Source organism: Aptenodytes forsteri, unplaced genomic scaffold, assembly GCF_000699145.1.
Source record: "Aptenodytes forsteri isolate BGI_AS27 unplaced genomic scaffold, ASM69914v1 Scaffold84, whole genome shotgun sequence".
In the NCBI taxonomy this organism is placed as follows: Eukaryota; Metazoa; Chordata; class Aves; order Sphenisciformes; family Spheniscidae; genus Aptenodytes; species Aptenodytes forsteri.
This window is the reverse complement of record NW_008795492.1, coordinates 253,419-265,389: the sequence shown is the minus strand read 5'-3', so window position 1 is coordinate 265,389 and position 11,971 is coordinate 253,419. Positions and strand designations below refer to the sequence as shown.

At 40.5% G+C, this 11,971-nt stretch overlaps 1 protein-coding gene across 4 annotated transcripts in view; it reads left to right on the top strand.

Annotated features, from left to right (window-relative positions):
- The window catches only part of EEF2K (eukaryotic elongation factor 2 kinase), a 37,018-nt gene that overhangs the window by 17,245 nt on the left and 7,802 nt on the right, over positions 1 to 11,971 (top strand). For all 4 annotated transcript variants that reach the window (XM_019472672.1, XM_009281604.2, XM_009281606.2 and 1 more), the window contains 10 exons: positions 601 to 772; positions 2,616 to 2,765; positions 4,291 to 4,423; positions 5,115 to 5,242; positions 5,838 to 6,039; positions 6,319 to 6,386; positions 7,154 to 7,231; positions 8,048 to 8,110; positions 9,417 to 9,551; positions 11,370 to 11,558. In XM_019472672.1, the coding sequence (XP_019328217.1) occupies positions 601 to 772; positions 2,616 to 2,765; positions 4,291 to 4,423; positions 5,115 to 5,242; positions 5,838 to 6,039; positions 6,319 to 6,386; positions 7,154 to 7,231; positions 8,048 to 8,110; positions 9,417 to 9,551; positions 11,370 to 11,558 (1,318 nt within the window). The remainder of the gene's footprint in view (positions 1 to 600; positions 773 to 2,615; positions 2,766 to 4,290; positions 4,424 to 5,114; positions 5,243 to 5,837; positions 6,040 to 6,318; positions 6,387 to 7,153; positions 7,232 to 8,047; positions 8,111 to 9,416; positions 9,552 to 11,369; positions 11,559 to 11,971) is intronic.

Here is an 11,971-nt window from a genome sequence, read left to right as displayed (position 1 = left end):
TATCTGTCTCCCCCCCCCCCCCCCCCCTTTCCCCTGCTCTTGAGAGATCTGTGGATTAAAAATTTACGCATTAACAAAAGTTAAAAGCTACATCATAAGGAGAACTATCATGCAGTTTTCCTTCTGGGGTTATGGGGGATACTAAGTAATCATCCCTGTGTGTTGAGAAGGCAGCGGTTTGCTCTTATCATAGAGGGTTTTCTCCTCTCAGTTTATGTTTGAAAGGCCACTCCCTGTTAATTTCTGCAGAAAATAATTGTTGACACTAGAACAGGGCGTGGAGGTGGCACCAACCCTTCATACTCTGGGTTTGAAGGGAGTGGAGGGGAGGGAAAGGAAATGAGAAAGGGAGGAAGTTCAGAGTAGAAGTAGCTGCAGTCAAACCAAACAGGCACTTTGGCACGTCCCAGCCATTCATATGGGATGTTGCTTTTTCCCTTGCTTCCTACCTGTGCTTCACTTTTCAGCTAGAGTATCTGGTAAATGACTGAGGGTAATGCTGATCTTGGGGCCTGGCTCTGTCCATGCAGGCAAAGAAATAGGGAATATTGAATTAAAATTCTTGGTTTTCCCTTCATCAACGATTGATTTGTCTTTCAGGAAAAAGCTGTCCAACTTCTTACACACGCAGAACTGGAAAGGTGCCTATAACTATGTTGCCAAGCAATATATAGAGAGTGTGGGCAGGGATGTGTATTTTGAGGATGTCCGACTTCAGATGGAAGCAAAACTCTGGGGAGAAGAGTACAACCGGCACAAGCCACCAAAACAGGTACATTCAAAGGTCTTGCTAAGCAAAAATGTGGTCTTGCTCTTCTATTAGATTAGTTTTCAGATGAATTAGGAGGGAATTACTTGTTCACATTCCATTAAATTTAATTGCTTAGATAGATTCTTCTGCCCTACTGTGTTTTCCATTCAATGGTAGCTGATTTTTAATGCAGTAAATGCAAAAATTGCTTTATATTTCCAGAATTAGGGGCTGTGTGTTTGTGAATGTCTGACTGTTCTCAGCTGTTGACTGAAGACCAAAATAAAACAGTGTTTGTATTGCTCTTTTTGATATTTGTCCAGCTGCTTTTGAGATAACCAAAGATGTCACAGAATTTATTGCCAGCAGCAGTCTCAGCAAGCACTTAACTGTTAGTGTTCCAGGAGGGTAGATGCTCTAAATCTTGTAAACGTATCTAAACACCTAACTAGCATTGATTTTTAAGAAGAGCTGGAAACCTGAATAACTTTACAAAGCTATTCAAATACAGACTTCTGAGGAGCGGTTAAGAATTTTAAAAAAAATGAGGATACTATGGCTTTGTTTCCTTTAGGTATCTCAGTGACAATACTAGCACATTGTGTTAAGTGCAAAGCATTAAGATGTATGTAACTCCTAGGTGGATGGAATATCAGACTGGGCTCAGGGTATCAAGAGAAGTTCCCATCCTCTGTGCTAGGGATATGCATAAACACATAAGATTCAGCAAGAGGCGGTTCTACTGCTTTGCTGGCTGCACTTCTGGTTCTGGGGTCCGTTCTAAACAGTTTGTGCAGCCAACATAGCTTTGCGCTTTTCCACGCTGGTAAGTTGGATAGCTGCTGGCCAAAGCTGGCCATTACGTCCTGGTCAAAAACACCTCCAGCAGCAATCAGCTTGTTAACAGACAAGAAACTAAAGTGCAGGGATGAAGGACTGCAACTGTCATTCACTCCCAGCCAGTAACTCCTCTTTGTTGAGTATGTCCATGGTAGGTATCAATGAAGTTGTCAAATCCCTTTAATCTGCAGCTGGTACCGAATGCCTGAGTGTAACTATGACTTCAAATGGATGGAAGAGGCAGCTTGTAGGAAGGGTGCTGTATGTGCACTGTGTTATCTTGGTTCGTGCTCTTGGCTGTACTACAGACTGTGTGTGACGTGACAAGATGCTTAGGTCAAGAAGTATGCCTCAGTGTGGGGACCTTAACAATTTAATAGCCAAAAGGAGTGTTTTTGAATATGTGGACTATGTGCATTGCCTCCCATATGAGGGGAGTTAATAACTACCTGTCTCACAAGAGCAAGGTGAGGTATAGAGTGAAGGGCACAGAGCGGAATCTAGAAATCTAAAAGTTTTAAATGCTATGTGGGGGAAAAAAATGTAAGCAAAGTGAGAGTTGTGATGGTTTGTCCTTTAGGAATGTGTCTGGGACAAAGGGAGGAGGTAAGGCAGGATACAGAAATATCTGAATGGTAGAGGTCTTCAGTCCTTCTCTGAAGAGGCATTTCTTCAAGTTGTGCAGTAGTTACTTGTATGTTTTGCTCTCTGGGTATAGACTCTTTGCAGTGTATTTTCAAGGTACCCACAAAAATAAAATAGAAAGCCAACACTTACTAAGAATTTTTCAGAGGGATTTGTTGCAGAAGTGAGCTGTTTTGAAGTGACTGCTTTTAATTTATGGAATTCCTCCAATAACCTAAGCAGCATGTGATTCTTCCCCCATCCCGTTGTTAAACAGACAGATCTTTGCAATTGTTCAGCTTCTTTCATTGGGAAAGTTTTCACAGCTGGAGGATTCACACACACTGTGATCTGAAGACAGTATTCTGTTAGTCATTGTTTATTTTCTCTCCCTCCGCAGGTGGATATAGTACAGACCTGTATTATCGAAATGAAGAACAGACCTGGAAAGCCTCTCTTTCATCTGGAACATTACATTGAGGGCAAATACATCAAATACAACTCAAATTCTGGATTTGTGCGAGATGACAATATTCGTCTTACTCCGCAAGTGAGGCTTTGTTTAATGCTTTCCGTAGAGGCTGCTGCAGGGAATTTCTTGGCTCTATCCAGAGGTCTTGCATTACTGCCAAGAAAGGAAACTGCAGGCTTTCCAGTACAATGCCAAATTAATTTCTCTTTTTGCAGTATGTCTGCCCCTTATTTGGGGCCTGCTCTTTCAAGCGCTGAGTGCTTCTTTATTGCATTTCAGTGTCTGTTGATTTTAGTTGAGTTGAACGTGGTTAATACTCTTTGGAAACCTTAAGCCCTTTGGCTAATTATAATTGCAGGCATCGACGTATTTCAAACTCTCTTCAAATTAAGGCAGGGAGAGAGACCTCTCATGTGCTATGTACTAAATAGTCTTCTGGTGCCTCATGTAATATACAAAAGGAGATGGCAGATACCCAACTCATGTAACTAAACATCTAGTCCATTTGCATATAAGAATCTGTTTTTTTCAGCTACAGCCTCTGAATAGGTGAATCTGAGGTTGCGTATAGAAATACAAGTACAGATTTCAAGTGATTCTTGGATCTTGTAAAAGAACTTTAAAATACTGGTGAAAAATGTGAAGTGGTCAGCGTAGCAAAGGAGTGTTTTACTGGGGCTTGAGGGTTTTGTTCTTTTCATTTTTTTTTTCCCTGTTTTTAAGGTATTTGTCATGATGCTTAATGTAAGCAGAGGGTTTATGTTCTGGGCTGTCTTTTGTACACTGAATCAGTGCTATGCTTTCACAGGTTGGGAACAAAATGTTCCGTGAGACTTGCTGCAGTTAAAATGTTTGTCTATCACCACCAGTCACCTCCCCGAGGCCTGGCTGTGCTTTTTTGGAGGCCTTCCCAGAAGATTCCTAATGTCTCAGCTTTATGCCAAAGAGAAGGGCTTTTTATACCTGATTCTTGAAATTCTGCATTTAAAGAGTACAAATGTACATTTCATTATCTGATATAGGAATGTAGAGCCAGATCAGCCGTTCAGGGTGATCTGACCTCCCAGAGGGCATAGTAGGGGAAGGAGAATTTGTGGGGATGCTCACTTTTTTTCTTTCTTTTTTCAAAATGTGGCAGAGCTTTGCCTGTTGGCAGAAGGAAGCGGTGTCCCAGGGCTGCAGAGCTTGGAGATCCACAGGCACAGTCAGGATGTTTATGCAGAAGTTACTCTGCACTGGCTTCAGAGCCCACTGTTGTTCCCCCTGCCAGGCAGCTCCCCACTTCTTAAGGTGAAGACTGTAGTGGAAAACAGAATCTCCAGTACAGGAAGGAGGAATAAAGCAATCTCCTCTCCCCTGCATGTTCCCACTGCTGCTTTTCATCCTATCTCTTTTAGCCCATCTCTGAGTATGGGCAGGTTGGAGAAGCAATCTACTACATTCTTTTAGTCTCTCATTGCTTTCATCACGATGTTTATACCAGTTATATTTCACCAATAGGGTTATCAGACTTCTTTGCCCATTTGTAAGAGGTGAATATGTGTTGCTGTTTTCAGTAGATCAAGGGAGAGTTTTCTCAGACATCTTCTATGGTTCTTCCCAGGCCTTCAGTCACTTCACCTTTGAGCGCTCAGGACACCAACTCATTATTGTTGATATCCAGGGAGTTGGAGATCTTTACACGGACCCTCAGATCCATACAGAGAATGGTACAGATTTTGGAGATGGCAACCTAGGTAAAATCAATGATCCTGTTTCACATGCTAATGGATGCTTATTTTCTTTTCCCAGCTGTCTGCTGAGTAGCTGCTACACAGCTGAATGAGCAGGCACATTTCTGAAGGTCTTGTAAACAGCTGGGGAAGTTCTATTGTAAGGAGTCCCCGAACAGGGCAGCTGTCAGGCAAGGGCAGATTTAAAGAGAGAGCTGATCTTGGCTTATGTCTCCTGGTCTACTCTTAAACCAAACAAGTAATGAAATTAAGTAGCTTCCTACAATGTGAGAGCAATAATCATGGCCTTTAATTTCCTTGCTACATTGCAGGAATGGATACAGCTGAATGTGGAGAGATGTCTTGCATATTTTTAAAGCTCCAAGTGTCCATACATGAAGTTGTTTATAGGACACAGCAAGTTTTGTAAGAAGGATCACATTTAGGCATGTTTCTCAATGATGCAGCCAAATTAATTTATTATATCCTGTGCATACATAGCTTTTGGAGATTTTGCAGACTTCCTTTCACTCGCTCTTGCAGGTGTTAAAAATAAAATAGAAGTGGGTTGATCTGTGTGTGCTACAAAGCACTTTTTCTTTCTCTTTTGACTTTTTAGAAAATGCTTTGGGACTTCAAGCTTTTAATAAGCAAACAGTCATATAAACTTTGAGTAAACCCTTTCTTCACTACTTTTTTTTTTTTAATGCCGTAGGTGTTCGAGGTATGGCCTTGTTCTTTCATTCTCATTCCTGCAACAAGATTTGCAAAAGCATGGGGCTTGCACCATTTGATCTTTCATCCAAAGAGAAAGATGCCTTGGACTGTAATAAAAAATTGCTTGTAAGTGCTTGATGAAAAAAGTGTAACTAAGCAGTATAGCTGGTTTATTCTAACTTTAAAAGCCCTGTAAATAAAACTGAAATATGCTATTTACATGGCAGATAAAATCACCTTAATCACTAATGTTGCAGTTTAAAAATACAGCAGTTTAAAGCTGACTTATCCATACTTGTCTCTGAATTAATGCTGTAGCTTTAATTAATAGGGAACCTTGTAACACATGCATATTTAGGACCAAGTATATCTTTGAATGCTGAAATCATTAGTAAGTTTTGTATCTCACAAACGGAATTTGGGGAGAAAAAAAGAATAGAACTGATCTCAGTTTCAACTGATACTAGTGGGAATTGGACTTGATTAAACACTTTGAGTGAAATTCAGTGCTAAACAGAACTCTCTCTGACTGTAACAATGCCAGGACTTGATATTTTGTTGGGGTGTAGAACTTTTCAAAGCAAATAGTTATGTATACATGTGCGTATTTATACCCCCCCCTTTTGTAGAGGACTCCTAGTAAACATTCATGTTGGCTTATGTAGCATGCTTAGAATACAGAGAAGCATTATTCATGGAACTTTCTTGTTAATTTGCCAAGGAATCTGCTCAAACAATTCTCCGTGGCACAGAGGAAAAATGTGGCAGCAGCCGGGTGAGAACAGTGTCTGGTAGCCGGCCTCCTCTGCTCTTCCGCCTGTCTGAAAACTCCGGAGATGAAAGCATGAGCGATGTAGCATTTGACTCTCTACCCTGCTCTCCTTCCTCAGCAACCCCTCACAGTCAAAAGATGGACATGCTTAGTGAGTGAGCCTCATACATAACTTCCTTGGGGGTTCCTGAACATTTGGCAGTGACTGGTTTTATTTTGTTGGTTTTGAATACAACAGCATGTTGTATTTAGTCCAGAATACTTGTCTCTAGCATTCCTCTTTGAGCAGAACTAAAACTAGAAGTACTTCTGTGTAGGTAATTAATGCACAAATGCTTCTGTGAAAAAACTGTGGTAAAATGATGGTATCTAGAGCTTTCTCCTCAAGCATTTTATCCTTACAATAAGAAGCAAATATTTCTCTTCCTAGATTGGCCTGTGTTCAATGAAGTAGATAACTTGGTTCATAAAGACTATGATCAGCTTGATAACCAAAGGGTGAGTGTCTTTCCAACAGAAAATGAGATTGCAGCTCCTTAATGAATGTGACTTTAAAGGACTGCCTGAAGGCTTTGTTCAGTAAAAGCACATAAAGGTGCTCTGTCTGCTTTCATTGCTGCAGGTCTTGTTACTTGCATGCATTTGCTGTTTCTAATAAAGGAAGAACATTTTATTTTAAAATAGTATTCATTATTTTTTTCCTCCAGAAATTTATTTACATCTGGTGTATTTTAACAGATAACTAGAGCATGTGTCTGTTCCCTTGCCTGCATGTTGTGTCTTTGGTTCTTGTGCCAACTGCTGTGGTATGAAAGCTAAACAGAATCCCCATTGATTAGGTGTCTGCAAATACTGGTACTGTGGGATGTTAGAGAACTTCACCTGAGGAGACTGCAATAAGTTTGCAATGGGAATTTTCCAGCACTAGGACCTTAGGGCTGTCAGTTACTGTTTTATCTTTTAACTGGCTACCACTGAAGACTGAAAACTACATTAAGTGGACTATTGGTTTGATAAAGTATGTAAGTCCCTGATTTTTTTTTTATGTATCTAAGAGAGAACACAAGCTTGGACAGTACCTTCTGGGTCGTTAAGTCCTGTTCTGTCTGTCAGAGGTAGCACAACATACAATCATTTTCATCCAGTATATTCATCCAACGTATCTCATTGAACCAGCAGGAGGTTTCCTCTGTGGGAAATGTTAAGCTGAGATCCTTACAAAGGGTAGCGGTAATGCTGTGATGTTTTGTTCTTATCTTCTGCAGGATTTTGAAAATGGTGGAGACAGTGGATATCCCAGTGAAAAGAGAAGTGAGCTAGAAGATCTGGATCATAGAGAGAGGGTAAGAACCTGACTCAGGGTTTAGCAGAGTTGGGCCTGTTCATACTTGAACTATTTCCATAGAAGAATCTTACTTTTTTTATTCCTCTTGATCTAGACTTTCTGAACAGAGGAAACGGGTGGAAAGAAATTCCCACATGTTGCAAAATTACTTATTCATCTTGTGAATGTTAATGACGCTTTTACAGGAAAAAGACTATTTGTAATGATGAGCTTAATTTCAAACATTACATTTGATTGTGTATTGTTGGGGGGGGTGGTTAAGTATTCTGTATTGCATTTGAGAAACGTAGCCAGCTTCTTGTCATATGGAATCCATGAATATGATCTACTTTCAGACTCTTTTACCCTCTCTACTTTCTATGACTTTATATGGCTTGAGATATCACAGAACTTAATGATGTTGTCAGCTAATAATATGTAACTTCAGAATTCCTGTGGGTTAGTTGATTACTCCTTTAAAATACAAACCTTTAAATAAATGCTTTTTGACCTGAAGATCTTAACTAGATATTTAATTAGAAGATAGGAAAGAGAATATTGCTTCCAAAGATACGCTCCTTTTGTCACCTTTGAAGTGGCAAGGTATTTGTCATGGGATATCCAGTTTACAGGGTTAAAGCCTGGGTGTACCGTATTCTTTACCATTTCAGTATGTTTCTTTTTATACTGCGATATCACTGAGAGAAAACGATCCAGTGGAAACTATTTTGGTCATTGTCACTATTAATTTTACTGGATAGGAATAGTCTAGAGGGATAACTGGCACACATCAGTTGCTGCAAATTAAATGATGCAAATCTTTACATTAACGTAGGGCCATTCAAACAACAACCGAAGACATGAATCTGATGAAGACAGTTTGGGAAGCTCTGCAAGGGTAAATAAAGCAGAAGTGTTCATAGATGATGAGTTTGCCACTCTGCTTGTCCTTTGTTCCACTCATCTGCCATCTAACTTCACAGCACTAAATCAGATGTCAGTTTTCCTTCCTTTTCAGCTACAGAATATGTTTCTTAATATTAATTTACCTCTCTGTGGTGTTTCCTTTTTTGTTTAATCTTTATTTTCCAGTTAAAGAAGTACTGTTAGAAACAAATTGTCACCTCTGTAACTGATCCCTGACATAAATTAGTGATTAAGCATGGGTTTCTCACTTTAAAAAAAAAATTATAATTCTATGGATTTTTTTTCTGCCTAACTAGATTATATTTCCTTTCTTCACTTTATTTTTTGGAATTGTGTCCCATATGTGGTTGGATGATTTTTTTTTTAAAGCATGCAGTGTTTGAAATACGTGACAGTAGCTCTCTCCACTCTGTATCTAACTGAGGTAGGGAAGACCAGACCTTCTTGTGTATGTTTTTACAAAGTATAGTTTCTGTGATAATTAGTTTCTGTGGCTATAAACTTAAACAAATAACTCTATTCTGTAAGGAAAAAAAACAGAGCTTTGACAACAATGACTAATTTAATTAGATATGCTTTTCTGAATTTCCTTGTAATGATTTTATATTGCTGTTTCAGGAAATTGAAAGAGCTTTAACAGACTGAAATGCTGTGCCAGTAACCTTCCCTATTGTGTTTCCCTTGTGTACCTCCAAAGGCTTTCATTTTGATAGGATTTTTTTTTGGCTACTGTGTCCCATCCACCCAGTATGTTCAAAAGTTTTTTGTTCTCGTTTGTGTTGGACATCCTGAGAAACACCAATGCATGTACCTGCCTATCATCTTCTGCATTGTTACTTTTCATTTTTCTAGAGTTGTAGAATGCAAGCAGCATTTAAAATGTTTTGAAGTGAAATTCTGACTGGAAAAGTATGGGTTTAATTTTTTTGTGCATGGATAACCTCAGTCCTTGCAGTGTGACTGTTCAGGTGCTTATTTTTATAAGTACCTTTTTTCTGATTCAGAACTTAAAGATAATGCTTTGCTTCGCTGCTGTCACTTATGAAAGATAATTGATGTTGGGATTAGAAATAGAGGGCTTTACTCTGTTTCTTTAAAGAAGAAGAATAACCAATTATTCAGCTACTAACATGACTTTTGAAAGCCGTGTCTTAAATTACAGTATTTACTAATAAGTAATAATATTAACAGAGGCTTTGATTTCTGGATGGTAATCCATATGAATAGTATGGAAATTTTAATTTTAGAGAGAAATAATAGTATATTCCCTATTTCAGATCAGTGTGGAGAAATGGAATCTCTACAACTCTTCCAGAGTCCACATCCACAGACCGTCCTGTGTTGCCCAAGAAATTCAGAGGCTCAATGCACTAGAACTTGAAAAGAAAATTGGGAAGTCAGTCCTTGGGAAGGTAGGATGGGTTTAGTAATCCTGTTCTTTCCAACTGGAGACATCCTGTATTTATTACTTACATAGAGGTGTTGCCCTGCATGAGTTATTTGTGCAGGTGAAAATAAATAACATCTCTATAGCTTTCTGTCACCTAATCATATTTTATAAGGGACACCTAAGCTCAGGAACCCATGAATTCCATCTGCTTTTGGACTTGCAAGATCTGGGCTCCTTTGGGAAGGACCCTGCTGTTGGTTCGCCTGCCTTTCCAGAGGCTTTGCGCAGAGAAGTTACAATGGGATAGATATGGTGTGCCTGACCCACATACCTTGCAAATAGGCAAGGTTGGGGTCTTGAAAAATGGTAGCATGGACCAACTCTTTTTACTCCAGACTATCCCATACAATGCAAATGTTTGAGTTTCTGTATGGGCTTAAGCCCACACTCAAAACACAGGATGTAGATCTTCCTGAACATTCTGAGAACCTCAGATGTTCTCAAACTGAAAGGTTTGAGAAGAAACCTGCCTTTTCCCTTGGTGGGGGCGGAACCCTCAAAATCCCATGACATGTTTGGAATGAAATCCTGCCCCCACTGACAATAAAGGCTTCTGTCGTGGTTTAACCCCAGCCAGCAGCTAAGCCCCACACAGCCGCTCACTCACTCCCCCCGGCTGCGATGGGGGAGAGAATCAGAAGAGTAAAAGTGAGAAAGCTCATGGGTTGAGATAAAGACAGTTTAATAGGTAAAGCAAAAGCCGCACATGCAAGCAAAGCAAAACAAGGAATTCATTCACTACTTGTCATTGGAAGGCAGGTGTTCAGCCATCTCCAGGAAAGCAGGGCTTCATCACACATAATGGTTACTTGGGAAGACAAATACCATCACTCTGAACGTCCCCCTGCTTCCTTCTCCTTCCCCCAGCTTTATATGCTGAGCATGACGCCATATGGTGTGGAATATCCCTGTGGTCAGTTGGGGTCAGCTGTCCTGGCTCTGTCCCCTCCCAACTTCTTGTGCACCCCCAGCACTCGCTGGTGGGGTGGTGTGAGAAGCAGAAAAGGCCTTGACTCTGTGCAAGCACTGCTCAGCAACAACGAAAACATCCCTATATTATCAACACTGTTTCCAGCACAAATCCAAAACATAGCCCCGTACTAGCTACTGTGAAGAAAATTAACTCTATCCCATCTAAAACCAGCACAGCTTCAGTGCTATGAGGGTTTTACCCTGGATAACCTGAGGTGTAGAAAATCAAGAAGGTTAATTCCTTTCCTGTGAGGGCCCTTGCTGTACATAGAAGTCTGTGACCTATGGTCACTGCTGTTTGCGCTGCTGGCTGGCGTGTTAGGCAGTTGCAGGCTGGGTGCCTTTAACTACGACTCCCTCCTAAAGGTCTCTAAGGCCCTAGCAGATACACTGGGACATGCCCCTAAGACCTGGTGCTCTGGTGTGGCAACCTGCTGGGATAATACTTAGGGCACACTGATGTGGGAAGATGCTGTGGCAGCTACTGTCTTGCTGAATTATGTCTTCTATCTCTACTAGTCAAGTTTATAAAGCTGTATGTGTCTAAGCTTACAGAACTGGAGGGGCAGCTGCACTGTGTATAATCATTGCTTTTTGCCTGTTTAATCTGTTCAGGCACAAGTGAGGCTCCAAGTCTGTGTGTTATCAAACTAGTCCTCTGTTCAGTCACAGAGGTACACAATTAGCTTTAATTAAGTAGTCACCTCAGAGATGTATTTTTGTGCCCAAGTAAAGTATAGGTACAGGGCTTTTGAAGAATCAGATCTATACTTAATACTTCTGTCTTTCCTGTACAATTGTGTTCTAGGTTCATTTGGCCATGGTTCGCTATCATGAAGCTGGGCGTTTCTGTGAGAAGGACAAGGAATGGGATCAGGAGTCAGCCCTGTTTCACCTGGAGCATGCTGCAGACTGTGGGGAGCTGGAAGCCATCGTTGGGTTAGGACTCATGTGCTCTCAGCTGCCACATCACATTCTTTCTGAGGTCACTCTGGAGGTAAACAGAAAGATCAAAGAAAATGCCAAAATGTGGAATTGTGGTCCATTGTAAAAATAATGTAAGAATAGCAGGAAATTGAGACAAAACAATAACCATAGTTAGGTGTTCTGTAGTCTCTTCAGAGATAATAGATGATTTTGTAATTAAGGACTTGGACAAAGCAGCAAAAAATGCTGCTTGTTCCTGGTTTTGCCAGCAAATTACTGCATACCTTTGGAAAGTCTTTAGAATCATAGAATAGGAAAATCATAGAATCATAGAATAGTTTGGGTTGGAAGGGCCCTCTAAAGTTCATCTAGCCCAGCCCCCCTGCCGTGGGCAGGGACATCTTCAACTAGATCAGGTTGCTCAGAGCCCCCTCCAACCTGACCTGGAATGTTTCCAGGGATGGGGCATCCACCACCTCTCTG